The sequence below is a fragment of the Notolepis coatsorum genome (assembly GCF_963971535.1).
Source record: "Notolepis coatsorum genome assembly, chromosome: 20".
In the NCBI taxonomy this organism is placed as follows: domain Eukaryota; kingdom Metazoa; phylum Chordata; class Actinopteri; order Aulopiformes; family Paralepididae; genus Notolepis; species Notolepis coatsorum.
In genome coordinates this window covers 54,850,488-54,872,075 of record NC_140184.1, presented here as the reverse complement: position 1 = coordinate 54,872,075, position 21,588 = coordinate 54,850,488, and the positions used below count along the sequence as shown (strand labels likewise).

The 21,588-nt window shown below is 47.9% G+C and overlaps 1 protein-coding gene across 2 annotated transcripts in view; it reads left to right on the top strand.

Annotated features, from left to right (window-relative positions):
• Positions 1-400: 400 nt before the first annotated feature.
• Positions 401-21,588, top strand: part of adcy7 (adenylate cyclase 7) — a 96,620-nt gene continuing 75,432 nt past the window's right edge. For both annotated transcript variants that reach the window (XM_084337315.1, XM_084337314.1), the window contains exon 1: positions 401-842. In XM_084337315.1, coding sequence (XP_084193441.1) covers positions 678-842 — 165 coding nt within the window. In that variant the 5' untranslated portion in view covers positions 401-677. The remainder of the gene's footprint in view (positions 843-21,588) is intronic.

Below are 21,588 nucleotides of genomic sequence, written 5' to 3'. Positions count from 1 at the left end.
TCACCGACGCACCACTGACCATGTCTCTCTCTATCTCTGTCTGTCTGTCTGTCTGTCTGTCTGTCTGTCTGTCTGTCTGTCTGTCTGTCTGTCTGTCTCTCTGCCTGTCTGTCTGTCTATCTGTCTGTCTCCAGGGAGTGGTGTCGTGCCTGTCTGCTGGACGCCACCGGAACATCCTGGAGGAATCCTTGATGACCCATCTGTCCCTCCCTCCCCCAGCTCCCCTCCTCCTCCTCCTTGGGGCCCTTTCTTAAAACTCCCCAAGCTGTCCCTTCCTGCGGCTTATTACCCAAGCCCTCAAAGAGAACAACATAGTAGCTGGCAAGGATGAGCTGTGTCTGCCTGCCAAAGCCAAAAGGAAGATAGAGAGAGAGAAGAGAGAGAGAGATAGAGAGAGAGAGAGAGAGAGTTCAATAATACAACCGTGTGAGGGAACGTATTCCAAGATGTCTGGGAGATCGAAAAGACACAAGCTTCACTTGAGTGCCATGAGCTGAGAGAGAGACTGCGAGAGAGAGCGCGGGAGTGAGAGAGGGGCCTGTAAAACGTACCGAACATACCCCAACTCACACGTGCAACCCCCTACACACACACACCTCTGGGAGTGGATTCAGTGATAACACCCCCAACGACCCCCTCTGTCTTCTACTATGTCTGTGTGAGAAGCACTCGCTGCCATGCCAGCTAAGGGGAAGTACCTGTTGAATGACCAGGAGCTGAAACATGAAGCGCTGTACCGCAAGTTCTCCTGCATCAGCCAGTATCAGCCCCTGGTCCTGCTGCTGGGCCTCTCCGTGCTCTCCTGTGGGGTTCTCCTCATCCTCTTCTTCGCACGGGGGCTGGTGAGTCCATACACACACACGCACACACACACACACACACACACACACACACACACACACACACACACACACACACACACACACACACACACACACACACACACACACACACACACACGCACACACACACACACACACATTACACACATTACACACACACACACGCGCACACACACACGCACACACATTACACGCACACACATGCAAACACACACATATTATCACACAATCTATGCTAGTGCTGTCAATTGTCCCTAAGTATACCACTCAACTATGAATGGGCTGAAATTAATGCAAATTCAACAGAAATTTGAATGTTAAGGACAGGGTTGACTGCATCAAAGCAGGTTACGATTAACATGTTTATTGTTTGTTATTATGCTATTTGCTATTATGGGTAGTAGCAATAGGACACAATCATTAGGAGTTAAGCTGTGCTTTGTAGCACCTGTTTATTGGCTTGCACTTGCACTTTTCTTTCATTAATTATCCACAGAGCTTTTAGAAAGGTGTGGAATAAATGTATTGCTTTTCCCCAATTTCTTTTTGATTAATTAATGTATAATTAAAAAAAAATTTACAGGTCCAAAATAAATGTTGTTGTTTGCATGTTGTGTGCATGTATCCCCTCCCTACTTCCCATTTCCCACGTGGTATGCACCTGATTGGATAAATGTCATGCTGGTGCTCTAGTGCGACATCTAGTGGCTGAATGTTATCTATAGCACCTTTAAAGCATGTTCCTCAATTACAGTGTTAGCGTAGTTACTGCAGTTAACCTTTATTGTAGGGCAGTATATATTAAGCCTCTGACGCACATTTCAGAAGTATAAATTCAGAGGGTACAACTGCACCCAGATCCATCATAGTGAGAACAACAGACACACACACACACACACACACACTAGACTTGTTAATTATAACCCTATAATCTTTTTAGATAATCCCGAGCAGACACACTCTGAACGAGAGATGTTTCTCTTCAGAAGTGGTCTGTGTCCAAGTTTTACTTGGCTAGGCAGTGAGCCTACTAGCATAGAATACTGGGTATCAATCAAAAAGTTCTGCCAGAGAGCACATGTAATTGCTCCAGTTCAGATTCATGTGAAACATCCATCAACCATTGTATGTGTTTTTTCTATGTTGAGCTTGTAGGAAGAGGGAAACACCAGAGATAAGATTGTGGTGGGATTGAATGGCAGCTGGTCAGGTTCCAGAGGCAGGCGTCTTGAATGGCAGTATAGGTCAGGTTACAGAGGCAGGCATCTTGACCACTGACTGCAGCAGGTCAGGTTACAGAGGCAGGCGTCTTGAATGGCAGTATAGGTCAGGTTACAGAGGCAGGCGTCTTGACCACTGACTGCAGCAGGTCAGGTTACAGAGGCAGGCGTCTTGACCACTGACTGCAGCAGGTCAGGTTACAGAGGCAGGCGTCTTGAGCACTGACTGCAGCAGGTCAGGTTACAGAGGCAGGCATCTTGAGCACTGACTGCAGCAGGTCAGGTTACAGAGGCAGGCGTCTTGACCACTGACTGCAGCAGGTCAGGTTACAGAGGCAGGCGTCTTGACCACTGACTGCAGCAGGTCAGGTTACAGAGGCAGGCGTCTTGACCACTGACTGCAGCAGGTCAGGTTACAGAGGCAGGCGTCTTGACCACTGACTGCACTGTCTTTGATCACATCCCGCTAACGGTTTGACAGTGTGTGTTCGCGGTGGGGAGAATCACCAAATACGACGCAAAAACAAAGCGTTTTCCGTGGTGCTGTATCAGGTCATTTGATGGAATTTTATTCATAAATATAATTTATTAATAATTTATTTCCCTTTTTGGGGATTTAATTTCAGCTTTATACCGTGGTTAAATTAAAGAAAATGGAAGTATACCGTATGTCATAATACATAATACAGGGGGGGCGACCGTGACTCAGGAGGTAGAGTGGTTGTCTGGTAATCTGAAGGTTCTGAAGGCAGCGTGTCGAAGTGTCCTTGACCAAGACACTTAACATAACCCCCTAACTGCCCGTGATGAGCAGGTTGGCATCTTGCATCGGTGAATGTGAGGCTTGTGAAGTTGTAAAGCGCTTTGGATAAGAGCGCTATATAAATGCAGTCCATTTACCATTTAAATTTACATAAGGTACCGCAGACAATTAGGAATCACAATGGGCCTCATTCACCAATACTCTCTTATTATTTTTCTTATATTTTTTCTTAACCATCTGTTAAGAGAAAAATAAGAAAAGCCACCGCTGCATTCATCAACCCGTTCTTAACGTCCAAATCTGTTCTTACCCAGGTGTGTTGAATGATGAATCCCACTCTTTCTTAAACTCAAATGCGCGTTCTCGCTCAATTAATTTGCATACAGACATGCCCCGCCAGCTCCTTATAAGGCGAATGAGGCGTGTGCAAAACCGCAGAGTTTCAGCATCTGATGCATTCAACAGGAAGCGATTTGCGACTGATCTCAAAATGAGATTAGATTCAAATGTATTGTTACTGTACAGCACAAGTACAATACACCATCCAACCAGAGTGGATAAATAAATGCTCTGTGAATAAATACATATAAATAAATAATTAAATGGCTCAGCGAGGCAGTCTCAGCACACACACACACACACACACACACACACACACACACACACACACACACACACACATACACACACACACACACACACACACACACACACACACACACACACTCACACACACACACACACACACACACACACACACACACACACACACACACACACACACACACACACACACACACACACAGATGCTTTGCTGGAACAATTCATTTTGCACGTACTATATGTGCAAAATGAATCGTTCCAGCAAAGTAGGCTTTGTCAATACTGCACTTGGCTTGTCAAGAGCCAATCGCGCAGTACGTTGGGAAATACCGGACACGTATAAGGAGGGACCACAATGAAAAGAAGCTTTATTGTCTATATCCATGATATGTTTTTTATAATGTGTATGAGAAGCTTTAGATGCATGTTTTGTAAATCTTTTTTGAATAAAATCAATCAATCAATCACGGAGAAATAAGAGAGATATAACACACTGTTGTAATTCAAAACTGAACTTTGTAAAGAAACTCAAAGTTAAGAGCGATGCTCTATTGTTGTGAGCGACGCACTGTGTTGACAGAGTCACCTGGGGAGCAAAATAACTGGTCATGACAACGAGGTCCTCTTTAGCCTTAACTGGTGTGGTTTATTTCATATGTACATTTAACTGGCTTGGTTTATTTCATATGTACATTTAACTGGCATGGTTTATTTCATATGTACATTTTCACCACGAGACCTGCTCTCCGTGAGAGCTAGAGTGAGAGAGACAGAGGGGGAGGGAACATTCCCTTATACCTGCTACCTGACGTCAGCTGCTATAGCTGTGTCTCCTTACGCCTATAGCGCCCTCTTGTGGAACATTTAAAGTGCAGTTATATTCAATCATATTATTACTTACATTTAACACACTGCTCTGTTGTTCTAAAAGGTAATTTAGAACTGTACTTTGTAAAGAAACTCAAAGTGTTAAGAGCGATGGACTGCCCTGTTGTATGTTAGAGCGACGGACTGCTCTGTTGTATGTTAGAGCGACGGACTGCTCTGTTGTATGTTAGAGCGACGGACTGCTCTGTTGTATGTTAGAGCGACGGACTGCTCTGTTGTATGTTAGAGCGACGGACTGCTCTGTTGTATGTTAGAGTGACAGACTGCTCTGTTGTATGTTAGAGCGACGGACTGCTCTGTTGTATGTTAGAGCGACGGACTGTTCTGTTGTATGGTTAGAGCGATGCTCTGTTGTTTGTTAGAACTTTGTAAAGAAACTCAAAGTGTTAAGAGCGATGCACTGCAGAGCGGCTGGGTGGCGCAGCAGACATTGCGCTCATCACCAATGCACGAGACACCGGTATCGAATCCGGCTGTCAGCGTTGCCTCCGGCTTGGTCCGGCCGTCATACTAACTCAATTGGCAGAGTTAGCGGGTGGGAAGTCGATGGGTGGTAATCTGGACGTTGTAAACAGTGACTCCTACAGGTCGGTTGGGGCGCCTGCACAGCAGAGACAGGATGTTAGAGCGACGGACTGCTCTGTTGTATGTTAGAGCGACGGACTGTTCTGTTGTATGGTTAGAGCGATGCTCTGTTGTTTGTTAGAACTTTGTAAAGAAACTCAAAGTACTAAGAGCGATACACTGCTCTGTATATTTTTTATTGAACAATCTTATCACACTTTTTTACTGTCCGTTCTATTTTATTATTTTTAGCACTTTTTTTACTCTATCTAATCTATTCTATTTTATTATTTGTATTACTGAAGAACTGTGATTTGCCTTACCTTGTTACCTCTCTATCTCTTTGTATTGAAATCTTAAAAAAATAAAAAATAATAATAATTATGCTTGCTTATGCCTGTATTTTTTACTGTTGTGAAGCACTTTGAACTGCAACCTCTGTATGAAAAGTGCTATACAAATAAAGTTATTATTATTATTATTATTATTATTATTATTATTATTATTATTATTATTATTATTATTATTATTATTATTATTATTATTATTATTATTATTACATTTAGGCACACATTCTGAGCAAATATCATCAAATTCCCTATTCAGCGTTATGTATTATTACCGGTAGTCGTGAGCGAATGGTGAATTGGATTTTTAATCGCATACTGACAGAGCAGGTGTGCAGAGAGAGGATACACAGAGTAATGACTAGTCTAGTCCCGCAAGTCTTCAGAGAGGAAGGAGGCGGAGACCGGTGTCTGTCATAATGTTGACATGGCAGCGGGTAGCAGAGCGGGGTTCTCCACTCCTGTCGGGTCACAACCTGGTGCTGCGCGGCTGCCAAGCGGGCCCAGTAGAGCAGCCACTTCCATTAGCCTCATATTACAGCTCTCTGTAGGAAAATCAACATACTCCTTCCTGTCATTGTCTGTCTGTCTGTCTGTCTGTCTGTCTGTCTGTCTGTCTGTCTGTCTGTCTGTCTGTCTGTCTGTCTGTCTGTCTGTCTGTCTGTCTGTCTGTCTGTCTGTCTGTCTGTCTGTCTGTCTGTCTGTCTGTCTGTCTGTCTGTCTGTCCGTCCGTCCGTATGTCTGTCTGTCTGTCTGTCTGTCTGTCTGTCTGTCTGTCTGTCCGTCCGTCCGTATGTCTGTCTGTCTGTATGTCTGTCCGTCTGTCTGACTGTCTGTCTGTCTGTCTGTATGTCTGTCTGTCTGTTGTCTCTCACACACACACACACACACACACACACACACACACACACACACACACACACACACACACACACACACACACACACTCACTCTCACTCCCACTCCCACTCCCACTCTCACTCTCACTCTCACTCTCACTCTCACTCACACTCACACTCACACTCACTCACACTCTCACTCCCACTCTCTCTCACTTACACTCACGCTCACACTCTCTCTCACTCACACTCACACTCACTCACTCACACTCTCACTCACACTCTCTCACTCACACTCACTCACACTCACACTCTCACTCTCACTCCCACTCTCTCTCACTCACACTCACACTCACTCACTCACACTCTCACTCACACTCTCTCACTCACACTCACTCACACTCACACTCTCACTCTCACTCCCACTCTCTCTCACTTACACTCACGCTCACACTCTCTCTCACTCACACTCACTCACACTCACACTCTCACTCTCACTCCCACTCTCTCTCACTTACACTCACGCTCACACTCTCTCTCACTCACACTCTCACTCACACTCACTCACACTCTCACTCACACTCTCTCACTCACACTCACTCACACTCTCACTCACACTCTCTCACTCTCACTCACACTCATTCTCACTCACACTCTCTTGCTCACACTCTTCATTCATGCACACATACAGTACACTCACACAAATAAACGCATGCATGCAAGCTCTCTTAACCCTTTCACTGCCACACGACAGAAGGTTAACCCTTTACTATCACACAACCGACAGCGATGCATCCATCATCCGCGGAGCTAATGATGCTAATGATGGAGCATCGCCATCGGTTGTGTGATAGTAAAGGGCTAACCTTCTGTATTGTCACAGTGAAAGGGTTAACCGGCTGTCGTGTGGCAGTGAAAGGGTTAACCAAGCATACACACGCATGGGAATGGACACACGTTTATATTACAATACTAGTGGGGACGTTCATTCTCTGATCCCGTACCCAAACCCAACCACTACAATCTTAGCCTAACCCTAACCTTAACTAGCATCACTAGCCGCACCGCACAAGACCGTAGCAGACTGCAGAGAGTGGCCCGTTCAGCCGAACGCACAATTGGAGGGGGGCTTCCCACTCTCCAGAACATTTACAACAAGCGGTGCATGGGTAAGGCTAAGAGAATTATCAAAGACTCCAGCCACCCAAACAACTGCCTCTTTGAACTGCTGCGGTCAGGCAAGCGATACCGGAGTCTCATGGCAAGCACAGAAAGACTCAGAAAAAGCTTCTATCCCCAGGCCATCAGGATGCTCAACAAACAATAACACTATGTAACAACCATCAAATGCACTCACAGCACACACATCCACACGCACACACTCACTTAAACAAACAACTCACTGCAGCACCCACTTTACACACTTTAGAACACCTAAACACACTTTATATTTATTGGTAAAGAATTTGCACTACAACCCATACCTCATTACACCTTACTGTAAATTGTACCTAAATTGTACCTCATCCCATTTCTGCTTTGTACTATATAGTATATTGTATATTAGTATATTGTATAGTATATTGTATGGTAACTCAGTTACTTCTACTCTGCATTGAACATTGTACATATGTACATACTGAACACTTGTGTCCACGTACGTGACTTCTATTTTATACTTATCTATTTTTGTCTAGCACAGTCTCTGGAGCGTAACAGAAAGAACCATTTTGTATAAAAGTATTCTGTACTTCTGTATGACAACTAATAAAGAAACTTGAACTAAAACCAGCTGTTTGCCTTGTGAGGACCAACCAAAATGTCATATTATGTATCTTTTCAATAATTTCCCATTCCTTTCTTTAATCTGTGAAACAGGTTTGTTAAGTTCTTTTTTTGCAATCTGATTTAAATAGTTTATTTTCCAGCACCTCTTTTTTCCCTCGTACAGCACCCTTTTTGTGGCCTTAGCACAAGAGTACGACGTGTTTACAACCTGGGCAGTGCATTAGATAAGCAGTGTTCCTGGCTCCAAAAAGCACAGCTTATTGATTCATCAAAGCCAACATATTGATTGTGTCACCAAGGGCATAATTGTGAACGGCAATTGTGTTTGTATTTGATTTGTTTTTTGTTCAATGTAGTGTATATTCTATATGCCCTGTTTTTATGTTGAAACTTGTTGTGTGCCGTGTTGGTCAGGACTCCCTGGAAGAATAGATCTTGTATCTCAATGGGACATTCCTTGATACATAAAGGATAAATAATTTTTTTTTTAAATAAAAACAGCGTGTTTAGGCTTGTCGAACTGAAGACTTCAAACCCTGATCAAACGGCAAGGAGTACCTAAGTAATATATCAGACTGACAAATCCATACAAAGACTAGGCAAATCTGTCCCCTTTAACAATTAAAATGTCCTTGTAGGAAAGCTGCAGTCCGTCCTCACACATACAGTAGCTATGACTACACACACACACACACACGCACACACACACGCACACACACACACGCACATGCACACACACATGCACACACACACACGCACATTCACACAGATTTATGGTAGCCCTCCCATCGTACTTTCCCCTCTGTGACACACGGTTGCCAGGGAAGCTGGAGGCGAGCTCTGAGGGAATGTTTTTCATGGCAGGACAGGCCGGCTTGTGTAATGCTATTGTTAAGTGTGTGGGGGGGGGGGGACTGTAAGAGTACCTACCTACTAGTGTCATTAAGTTCACGTCAACTTATATAACTTTTCTCTCTCTCCCCCGTGTGGGTATCTGACGAGAGGAGGAGGCAGGCTAACCTGTAGCTCTGAGTGCCACTCCAAACCAGATGGCCTCCAGCTCTCATTCAACTCAATTGGCAGTTTAGAGGAGGAGGCCTGAGTTGTTTTTTGGGCATTTAAATTCCAGCACTGAGCAGCATGGCGAGCGTCGATATGTCAAAAGAGCGTGTTGAGAGATGGTGCTGTTTCAGACTGAAGATCTTATATAACAGACCAGTGGACATGGAAGATAGTGGGATATGGTGGATGTTGCTGTGTGCTTGAATGTTATTGGAAGGTTCTTTTTCCCTAAAGGTCATGGCTACTTACTGCTTAATTTCTATGGAGTAATGGACCTGTCTCAAACCCTGCCCCTTTTCTTGATCCTCCAATCACAACTGTCGCTTACCTCGGACAAACTTGGTTTGTCCGAGGTAAGCGACAGTTGTGATTGGAGGATCAAGAAAAGGGGCAGGGTTTGAGACAGGTCAATTGCTCTCTTTTTCTGCCAATGAGAAAGAGGGAGAGAGTGTGAGAGAGAGAGAGAGGGAGGTAGAGTGAGTGAGAGAGAGAGCGCTCTATACAAGAGAACCTTTTTCTCTGCTGCCATGGTAACCAGTATGCTGATTATGCAACGCAGAAACGGCCTTCCTTGCCCAGACCTTACACTCTCCTTTTGCTTCTCTCACTCTTTTTCACTCTTGCTACCCCCCTGTTTTTCTCTCCATTCCTCCCTCTCTCATTCCCTCCCCCTCTCTCCCTCCATATATCTCTCTCCTCTCTCATCCATCACTCCCTCTCTCTACCTATCTCTCCCTCCACTCCCCCCTTCCTCTCGCTCTCTCTCTCTCTCTCCCTCTCTCACTCATTTTCTCCCTTTCCGCCCCCTCTCTCTCTCTCTCTCTCTCACTCTCTCCCTCCCTCCCCAACATCTCCCTCTCACTCCCCCGCTCTCTCCCTTTCTCCCTCCATCTCTCTGTCCCTCCCTCTCTCACTTTCTCTCACTCTCTCCCTCCGTCTCACTCCCTCCCTCTCTTTCCCACCATCCCCCTCTCTCCCTTTCTCCCTTTCTCTCCCACTCTCTCCCTTCTTCCCTCCACCCCTCTCCCCCCTCTCTCTTCTTTATCTCTCTCCCTCTTTCTCTCTCCTCCCTCCCCCTCTTACAGACACATGTGCACAACCGTGCGCGCACACACACACACACACACACACACACACACACACACACACACACACACACACACACACACACACACACACACACACACACACACACACACACACACAGACACACACACACACACACACACACACACACACACACACACACACACACACACACACACACACACACAGACGTTCTGCCTCCTCCTTAACTCGCTGTACAGTAACTCGATCAGGAAGACGATGGGTCCTCGAGCAACAGGACATGACGCACAGACAGATGTACCATAAGCCTCAATAATCCTGCGTAAGCCTTGATGCTTGCTCCCTAGATATTGATGGCCCTCGAGGGGGATCGAGTGGAGAACCTCACCCCTTCATACTGTATATACCATCTTCCCAAACAGACACAACATGGGGCATAATGTCTATCAAATTTGGTGATGCTGAAGCTTGTATTCTATTAATTATACATGATTGTCAGTATTTATTTGCTGATACATGCGATTAAAGCCATTCCCACCAGAATACATTTGAATTAACATCAGAATACTTTTGCATGCTGGTTTTACTATATCGAACTGTTTTGGTCCAGGTTTTGGCCCCTGAGTGTTTCTAGAATTTTAATATTTCACGTGTTATGTTTCAAGTTTCTTTAATAGCTGTCATACAGAAGTACAGAATACTTTTATACAAAATGCTTCTTACTGTTACGCTCCAGAGACTGTGCTAGACAAGATAAGTGTGAAATAAAATAGTATAGCATGTAAAATAGAAGTAAAAATAGAGGTCACAGTGTTCAGTATAGACATATGTACAATGTTCGATGCAGAATAGAAGTAACTGAGTTACCATACAATATACAATATACTATGCAATGTACTAATATACAATACTATATAGTGCAAAGCAGAAATGGGATGAGGTACAATTTAGGTACAATTTACAGTAAGGTGTACGAGTTGTAGTGCAAATCCTTTACCAATAAATATAAAGTGTGTTTAGGTGATCTAAAGTGTGGAGAGTGGGTGCTGCAGTGTGTTGTTTGTTTAAAGTGAGTGTGTGCGTGTGGGTGGGTGTGTGTGTGCTGTGTGCATTTGATGGTTGTTGCATAGTGTTTATTGTTCGTTGAGCAGCCTGATGGCCTGGGGATAGAAGCTTCTTCTGAGTCTTTCTGTGCTCGCCTTGAGACTCCGGTATCGCTTGCCTGACCGCAGCAGTTCAAAGAGGCAGTTGTTCGGGTGGCTGGAGTCCTTGATGATTCTCTTAGCCTTACCCCTGCACCGCTTGTTGTAAATGTTCTGGAGAGTGGGAAGCCCCCCTCCAATTGTGCATTCGGCTGAACGTGTCACTCTTTGTAGTCTGCTACGGTCTTGTGCAGTGCTATTCCCAAACCAGGAGGTGATGTTGCCAGTCAGGATGCTCTCTATTGTACATGAGTAGAAGTTCCTAAGGATCTTCTGACTGACTTGGAACTTCCTTAGGCGCCTGAGGAAGTAGAGGCGTTGTCGTGCCTTCTTCACAACACTGTCAATGTGTGTGGTCCATGTCAAGTCCTCGGATATGTGGCCTCCGAGGTATTTGAAACTGTTCACTCTCTCAACCGGTGCCCCGTCGATGCTGAGGGGGCTGTAGTCCTTGACCCCCGACCTCCTGAAGTCCACAATCATCTCTTTTGTTTAGCTGACGTTCAGGGAGAGGCAGTTCTCCTGACACCACTGTGACAGAGAGAATGCATTCTTGTTCCAGAGGTGCTCAGATTACACTGAGTTCTCAGAGTTGAGGTTGAGTTCAGTTACCACAGACAATAATAATAATAATAATAATAATAACTGGACTTTGAAGAAGTCTTTATTCGTCATGCAGTGACACACACATGCGATGGGCGGTACCACACAGGAACACACACACATGCAAAAAATGTTTGGGTCACCGATGAGATTGAGTCTCTGCGCTTGACCCATCCCGGCGTCCTTCCCCCCAAGGGCAGCCAGGAGCAGATAAGGGCTCTCTAATGAAAGAGTGAGCTGGTTCTTGCAGTGCATTCAGGGGTACCCGAAACTATAAAGAGGATAATGGGGTTGTAACTGAGGGGTTACAAAACCCTGACTGTATTAAAGATTGTGATAGATTAAACCACTGCTAATTATCATTATTATTACTTGCCAGAAAGTACAGTTAATTATGGCAGACACTCAGAATAATACGGCACGGTGACAAAGAAATATCATTTAGAATATTTATTGTTATGCAGCAAATTGTACAGAGATGGGAATTAAGGTCGCGCTTGTATGGCGAAGAATATGAATAAGTCAGTCAGTAGCAAAAGTCAGTTGGAATGAATAATTCCTACGATGGGGTACTAGACTAAATGCCGCCTGGCGTAGGATGGCAATATAGGGGGAAACGCTGGTACCGCTAGAGACAGGGGGTTTCCTCCCAGAGATGTAAGCTCTGGAGGAAGGAAGAATGTTCGGATACTCAGTCTGTTCAATTGAAGAAGAAGGGGGTTCTCGTATAGAATCCAGTCCTTGTAATCCAAAGGCTCAGCAACAAAGCAATAACTGTAATCCAATTGCCCGATAGCAATGACGATAGCCAGCTAGCTTCGGTCCACGAAGCCAGCCCGAAGTAGATCTTCAAGGTGGTTAAATCCAAACGACAGTGGGTATTAACGATGCTCTTCTCCAGGTAGTACGTTCCACAATCACTATAATCCAACCAATACTGGTTCTGCAATCGCCGCCGTCGGTTCCAATATGCACATGTCCAGTAGGTTCTACGACTAGGCCCTCCTCGTGTACTGGCACCAATGTATTTAGTCCACGCACACGGGCTAAGGTTCCACTAGCTACTAAACGAACGAACTGCTGGGTAATGCTGCACACGAACGAACTGCTGTTGGCACGATGCACAATAAATAACGACTCTTTACTTCACATTAAGCTAAGTCGAACTTGACGTTACTGCATTAACTCTGACACTTTTACTATTCACTTCGCACGTGGTTCTCAACACTTTGTTTAGACGAACTGCTTGCACTTCACTGTTTTACCGAACGAACGCACACTGCTGTTCGCACCTGCCGCGATATATATACTTAAGTGGCTTTCTAGTGCCAAACCTCAGTTCTCGTCTCGAATCAATGCGCCGTCTCCAGGCATGCTCCAACATGCCTGGGCTCGCCTTTGAACCTGACTTTAGGGGCGCGCCGTCTGGCGCCGAGAACGTTATCCAATGAGGAAAGTGAATATTAAACGCAGGCTTAAAGGGATATAAATTGTATATATAAATAATATACAAGGTATATAAAACAATAAACGTAGATTCTCAGCTTTTAATCTGGCCCTTCACAACAGCCGCCTCCTAATTAGTCCGCACCTAATTAGTTTAAGGGAGACAGATTAATAGTCCAGTCAACTGCTCAATACTTGTTGTGAGGAGTAGGGCAATCTACAAAGTCAGTGGGTCATGGTCGTCATCAGGGGAGTCAGGGAGCTCCGGCAACTCTATCAGCTTCGCCACGGGTCGGGTGTAAGTCCGCCCTTGGACTATGACTTCTGCCGCTCTGACTTTCCCATCAGCACCAGTAATCACTTTGCTTACGCGTCCGGCCGGCCACGTAGCTCGGGGTAGTGACTGGTCTATGATCATAACGACTGTGTCCACCTTCAGGTTGTCCCTGTCCTTTACCCACTTCTGACGGGCTTGGAGGGATGGTAGATAGTGGAGGAAGAAACTGGTCCAAAACTGGTCAGCCAATACTTGGCTGTATCTCCACATTCTTCGGCCGTTCACCTCCTCAGGTCTGTACACCGCCTGTGGAAGGGCAGGGTCCAGCCGCCCCATCAAGAGATAGTTTGGGGTGACTGGGTCGAAGTCTGCTACATCACTTGAGACGTAGCCGAGGGGCTTCGAGTTCAAGACGCCCTCGATCTCCGTGAGGACTGTCGTGAGGACTTCTTCCGCCACGGTCTGGGCCCCAAGCACGGTGTACAGAGCAGTCTTTATAGAACGGACTTCTCTTTCCCAGGCTCCCCCGAAATGAGGGGCGTTCGGGGGGTTGAACTGGAATTTGATCCGAGGCGGGTCTTAAGTCCTTCACCCATAGCCTGGAAGCTCTCTCTCAATTCTCTTTCTTCGCCTTTGAAGTTTGTCCCTTGATCGGACAACAACACAGCCGGGATTCCTCTTCGGGCTTGAAATCTCCGGAAGGACATGAGGAATGAATCCGTACTCATGGTCTGAAGGATTTCTATATGAACAGCTCGGGTGGTCATACACTTGTACACAATGCCCCAACTCTTCTCTGTCCCTCTTCCTTTCTTGACGTTGAATGGGCCGAAGCAGTCCACGCCCGTGGAGTGGAAGGCCTTCTCGCCGAGTCGGAGGCGGCAGGGAGGCAGGTCGGCCATCATAGGTATACTGGGCTGTGCTCGCCACTTGCGACAGTTTAAGCAAGTCCGTTGGAAGCGACGTACTGCTTCTCTCCCTTGGAGTATCCAGTAGCGTCGTCGGATCTCAGCGAAGACTCTCTGCCCCCGCGTGGTACACATCCTCGTCTTACTTCTGTATGATCAGCTCGGTTATCTTGTGTCTGCTGTTGAGGACGATAGGATGCTTGACATCATCCGTCAAGTCCGGGGCCCGTCTCAAACGACCACCCACCCTGATGAGGTGCTGGGTGTCGAGCTCGGGGGCCAAAGTGAGCAGTCGGCTGTCTGAGGGGATTGGCTTTCCCCCTTGCAGGCAGTCTAGCTCATCTGGAAATGAGTCTCTTTGGGCTCTCTGTAGCAGAAGGAGTGCTGCCTCTGCGTAGTTCGATGCGTCAATGTCTGTGGTGGGGGGAACCTCAGGGTGGTGCCACAAGAATGTCCTTTTCTGAGCACTCTCAAGGGTTAAGCAGTCGTCTATGTTAGGGTCCGTTGGAGCTGGGGCGTGCGTCAGCCCGCAGAACATAGACTTCTTGATCTCTGCCTCCTCTTGACTCGCCTCCCGTGGTGTGGGGGTAGGCCACTCCTCCTCCGGGAGCTTGAGGAACTCAGGACCGTCACTGTAAATGTTGGGACGTGTGAGGTCGTCTAGGGACATCCCCCGTGTGATGACATCTGCTGGGTTCTGCTTGGTGTCAACGTACCTCCAGCACGCTGATCCTACCAAGTCTTGAATCTCGGTGACTCGGACTCCGACGAAGACTTTGTATCGACAAGAATCGGACTGGATCCATGTGAGCACAGTCATGGAGTCTGACCACAGGATTGTCTTTCTCACCGTTATGGTGAGTTCACGTTGTATCAGCGTGGCGAGTTGCGCGCCTACCAGAGCTGCGCAGAGCTCTAGACGCGGGATAGATTGTTGCTTGCGGGGGGCTATTCTTGAGCGAGCTAGGACGAAGGCTGTGTGTACTTCTCCTCCCTCCTCTCGGGCTCTCAAGTAAGCCACCGAACCGTAAGCTACTTCTGAGGCGTCACTGAAGACGTGCAGGTTCATCTGACACGTCTCCAGCCGCACGGTGGGTGGGAAGTAGCTCCGGCGAATGTTCACATTTTGGAGCGAGTTGAGTTCTCCCTCCCACTCTCTCCAGGTGGAAGCCAGGTGCTTGGGTATGGGGTCGTCCCAGCCCTGCTCCTTGTCCCACAGTTCTCGCACCAGCATCTTCGCCCGAGTGGTGTAAGGTAGGATACACCCCAGCGGGTCGTATTGGCTTGCGAGTGTTCTGTATACGCTCCGTCGAGTGGTCGGTAGAGGGGTCGACCTTCCCTGCTCCTTGGTCAGGGGTGTGTGCTTATAATGGAGCGAGTCTGTTTTGAAGCGCCAGACGAGGCCCAATGTCATTTCCTGTGCTTCACCTGGGGTGGTCGCCATCCAGGTCTCGCTGCTCGCTGCCTTTGTCTCTGGGGAGAGGCTGCGAAGTACTTGAGGGTCACTGCTGGCCCATTGCCTAAGGTCGAAGCCGCCTTTGATCAGTGAGGCTCGGAGCTTAAGCAAGACGGCTTCGGCTTCTTCTGGCGTTGATACGCTTTGTAGGCAGTTGTCCACGTAGAAACTCCTCTCTACGCTTTGTCTGACCTCCTCATCGGCTCCAGGGTCTTCGGTCACGTGCTTTTGTAGTGCGAACGTGGCGCAGCATGGGCTGCATGTGGTGCCGAAGGGGAGGACCTCCCATTGATAGATGGAGGGTTGTTCATCGTCGATCCTCTCTCTCCACAGGAACCGCAGCAGGGGCTTGTCTTCCTCCATCAGTCGCACTTGTAGGAACATCCCTTTGATGTCGCCGCTGATGGCTACTTTGTCCTGGCGGAAACGTAGTAGTACGCCGAGGAGGGAGGGGCCGAGTGTCAGGGCCGGGTAGGAGCAAGTTATTCAGGTTCTGTAGTCCGATCTGATAACTGCAGTTGAATACAATGCGGTTCTTGCCGTTGTGGTGGACCTTGTGATGGGGCACGTACCAGGATTCAGTCGTCTGGTCTGCCTCTTGATTGTCGATTTTCTTTATATGTCCCGCTGTGATCAGTTTGTCGATCTCAGTGCGGTATATCGTTGCTTGAGGGGGGTCTTTAGCTAGACTCCGCTCGGTGTTCAGTAGATAGCATTGTGTCGCTTCCTTTGATGCGTGGAGGGTGGGCATCCCCTCTCGCCTCAAGAGTGGAGTTGCGTATCTCATCACTCCGTCGACCTCGACCCTCTTTGTCTTCTGCTCGAGGAGAGCTATGGCATACTTGTCTTCCTTGGAGCGAACTAGTTTCCGTTCGTTCTTGAAGGGCATCGAGTCTAATGTCCATAGTCTCTCGACGTGCTGCAAGAGGGTGGTGTCGTTGTCGCTTACCCTCGTGTAGAGGCAGCGTGTGGCCGTCGGTCGGTTGGAAGACCCGGAGAGGGGGCCTTGTAGCGTCCAACCCAGGCGGGTCTTGACCGCGGCTGGGCAGCCTCTGGGTCCGATGTGGACCGCGTCCATTGGGACGATGAGGTCTGCGTGGTCGGAGCCTATGAGCAGGGTCGGGGTGGCGCCGTCGATGAACGGTATAGGCAGTCGGCGTAGGTGCACGTATTTCTCCATCAGTTGTGGGATGGGGTAGGTATAACGTGACAGACTTATGTCATGGCTTGTGAAGGCATTAGTGATGCTGTACCGCTTCTCGGGCTGCTCGACCGCTGCTATTGTGAATGAGACGTTTTCGCCCTTTATGGTCTTTAGGTCTCGCCGAATAGTACGGATTGTCATTGTTTCTTCGGTACCCCGCAGGCCCAACTGGGCTGCGGCGGAAGCGAGGAGGAGAGTCTTTTCAGACCCATCGTCGAGGACGGCGTAAGTGTCCAGGACCTTGTCCTCGTAGCTTAGGAGCACTCGGACCACCTTCAAGAGCACTCGGGAGCTCCCGCTCTTCGCAGGGTCTATATACATGACATCTACTCTCGAGCTGCTTTGTGGTACGGGTCTCCTCTTGTTGCTGTCGTGCAGGACATCCAGGTGGGCGCCGTCGCACTTGCTGCATCTTTTCTTCAGGCGGCACTCAGCTGCCATGTGGCTGCGCGCGCAGCGGAAGCAGCGGCGGTTCGCTTTGATCCACTGACTCACTTCGTCAGCAGTCAACTTCTTAAAGGTGTCACATTGAGACAGCCAATGTTTATGTTCACAATACTGGCAGGCAATCTTCCACTTTCCCTTTGCGGGGGGGGTGTTATGGTTCTTGTGCCGCGGCACTGACTCGGCCTGGTGCATAGCGGTCACGGACCGGCGGTTGTCATTGAACCTCCTCGGTCCATCTTTAGGGTTAGAGCCACCCCACACGAATGTGTCTAATCGTAGACTGCTGACCTCCCTGGCGAGGAAATCAGCCAGGTCTAGGAGGGATGGTTCTGGGCCGCGGGGGTCACGGTGGTCTTTCTGCCGCCGAAAATGCTCTTGACGGGCTGGAGGGAGCTTCTCCAGTATCCGCTCCGCGTTGGAATTTGCATGTAGTTCATATCTCCCCTTCTCCTTTTGTGACCCCAGCATCCCCACAAGGGATTGTACCTTGATAGAGAGGTCATCTAGTGCTCTATTGTCTTTGGCTGGGGGGAGGCGGTCGATATCTCGTATTTCTTGGATCACGTAATCCCATATGCGTCCATAGCGCGCATCGAGGGCCACCAGAGCATCTGAGTAGGGGGTTCTTGAGTTTGAATATGCCAGCGCTATGTTATGCGCTCTGGGCACTTTAAAGTGCTTGAGGAGGATGGCATATTTATAAGACTCGTCGTGTACATTGGACATGATAGTCTCTAAACACATGCGTAGTTCCGTATACTGTGCTCTGTCCTCACGCGTAAAGTCTGGGAACGTGGGTGTTCCAAGGTAAGATGCCATGGATGGCTGGGACACAGATGCGCGTAGGGGGAGAGGCCTCCTGGGCGAGTCTCCCCGTACGGGTGGTCGTGGGTTAGTGCTGGGTGGGTACCAGAGGCCGGGCCCCCAGGTGCTGCTCCTCGGTGCTGACTATGTATTAAACTCACCCATGGGTTGGGTCGGGGGTTTGTAACGCAGTGGCTCGGGGCTGAAGTCGGGGCTGTACTGGACCTCCTGGTCCAAAATAGGTTCGTGCTGGTGGGCTTGATGTCCTCCCTCGTCCTCTGCTAGGTCCTGGAGTCTCCTAGTTAGTTTCTCGGCAACGTAGACGGGATCTTCCCGTTGGCTGGGTCCCGTATAGACCGGTCGGGGAGGGGGCTCGGCGACGTAGGCAGGTTCTTCCTGTTGGCCGTGTAGATTTGTCGGGGAGGGGAAGGTGCCCTCAACCCGTGTCGTGATGATCTCCGGGAGCTCCGTGTGGAGGAGGGGGGGGTCGCCCTCTGGATCAATTGCTCTATCATCTGCGCCTGCAGACGGTCTCGCTCCGCTTCGCGCTGTGCATTGGCGCGTTCTCGCTGAATGTTTTCTTCAGCCTGGAGGCGCCTCTCTTCCAGTCTGATGCGTTCGTGCTCACTCTGTTGTTGCGCTTGGAGACGTTCGCGCTCCACTGCAGACTGTTCGCGCGCACTCTGTTGTTGCGCTTGGAGGCGGTCGCGCTCCACTGCAGACTGTTCGCGCGCACTCTGTTGTTGCGCTTGGAGGCGGTCGCGCTCCACTGCACACTGTTCGCGCGCACTCTGTTGTTGCGCTTGGAGGCGGTCGCGCTCACCCTGGATACGGTCTCTTTCCGTTGATGCTGTTAGCGTGGCGATCAAGGCTTGTGCTAGTCTCTGGTCAGCCTCGCTGGGGGATGACACTGATGGGGGTGATCTGGCGCTGACAGGACTTGGTGGTGACCTGTTCTCTTGACGCGCTCCGAGGTCCGTCTCTCGAGCGCTGCTTCTTACTTTCTCCCGCGCCCGAGGTCCATCTCTAAGACGCGGTACTCTTCTCTTGGGTGCGCGCCGAGGTCTATCTCGGGTACGCGCTCTTGGGTCTCTTGCGTTCCGAGGTCCATCTCGGTGGCGCTGTCTTTATCCTTTGGCGCTCCGGGGTCTATCCCGGTGGCGCTGTCTTTGGGTATAGTCACGTCATGTCCCGCTTGTTCCCCCCTGTGAGCTAAGTCAGTTTCGTTTGAACCCACTGGTGTCTCTACTGGTGGGGCCGACAAGTCGATAGGATTAGGCATGCTTAAACTATCAGTTTTATCCGTGCTTAGAGTCTTTTTAGATAAGCTAAGAGGTAAAACGAAAGCGTAGTCCTCCAGGTGTGGAGGGGGCTGACGTTTGCGCCTAGGGCGCTCTAGTTTGGGAGAGCCGTTTGGAGAGTGTCCGCCGCTGGCCATATCACTATTAATATGATATTAAGATTACTGATACCCTCCGGCTCGAAGGACCAATTGTAACTGAGGGGTTACAAAACCCTGACTGTATTAAAGATTGTGATAGATTAAACCACTGCTAATTATCATTATTATTACTTGCCAGAAAGTACAGTTAATTATGGCAGACACTCAGAATAATACGGCACGGTGACAAAGAAATATCATTTAGAATATTTATTGTTATGCAGCAAATTGTACAGAGATGGGAATTAAGGTCGCGCTTGTATGGCGAAGAATATGAATAAGTCAGTCAGTAGCAAAAGTCAGTTGGAATGAATAATTCCTACGATGGGGTACTAGACTAAACGCCGCCTGGCGTAGGATGGCAATATAGGGGGAAACGCTGGTACCGCTGGAGACAGGGGGTTTCCTCCCAGAGATGTAAGCTCTGGAGGAAGGAAGAATGTTCGGATACTCAGTCTGTTCAATTGAAGAAGAAGGGGGTTCTCGTATAGAATCCAGTCCTTGTAATCCAAAGGCTCAGCAACAAAGCAATAACTGTAATCCAATTGCCCGATAGCAATGACGATAGCCAGCTAGCTTCGGTCCACGAAGCCAGCCCGAAGTAGATCTTCAAGGTGGTTAAATCCAAACGACAGTGGGTATTAACGATGCTCTTCTCCAGGTAGTACGTTCCACAATCACTATAATCCAACCAATACTGGTTCTGCAATCGCCGCCGTCGGTTCCAATATGCACATGTCCAGTAGGTTCTACGACTAGGCCCTCCTCGTGTACTGGCACCAATGTATTTAGTCCACGCACACTGGCTAAGGTTCCACTAGCTACTAAACGAACGGACTGCTGGGTAATGCTGCACACAAACGAACTGCTGTTGGCACGATGCACAATAAATAACGACTCTTTACTTCACATTAAGCTAAGTCGAACTTGACGTTACTGCATTAACTCTGACACTTTTACTATTCACTTCGCACGTGGTTCTCAACACTCTGTTTAGACGAACTGCTTGCACTTCACTGTTTTACCAAACGAACGCACACTGCTGTTCGCACCTGCCGCGATATATATACTTAAGTGGCTTTCTAGTGCCAGACCTCAGTTCTCGTCTCGAATCAATGCGCCGTCTCCAGGCATGCTCCAACATGCCTGGGCTCGCCTTTGAACCTGACTTTAGGGGCGCGCCGTCTGGCGCCGAGAACGTTATCCAATGAGGAAAGTGAATATTACTAGGATTCAAACGCAGGCTTAAAGGGATATAAATTGTATATATAAATAATATACAAGGTATATAAAACAATAAACGTAGATTCTCAGCTTTTAATCTGGCCCTTCACAACAGGGTAGTGGTGGGATGTCAGAAGACAGCTTGCAGGGTTCACACAAGGTCCTTGAAGTGCTTAAAGGTGCTTAAAAAGTCCTTGAAATTCAAATCAACCCTTTGCATTGAAAGTTTGGTTCATCCTTGATAAAATTGTTCTGAATCAAGAAATTGAATTTTTTTATTTAAAGTGTAACTAATTGTGGGAAATTGGTTTTAAGCCATAACAGTTAAATATTGGATCAGATATTTTTTTCTATAAAAAACAGCATTTAAAAGTGAATTGTATCCTTTTAAATGCCTTTTAAAATGAAAAATAGTGCTTGGAAAAGTACTTGAAAGGCCTTGAATTTCATTTAGCAATGTCTGTGGGAACCCTGAGCTTGGATACCGAGAGCTGTCAGACACAGGTAGGAGGAATACAAGAGAAAGGTGAGACATGGTGATCGGCTGTAGACTTTGATTGAATGTAAGCTGAAAGTAGGAGGTGTTTATGGA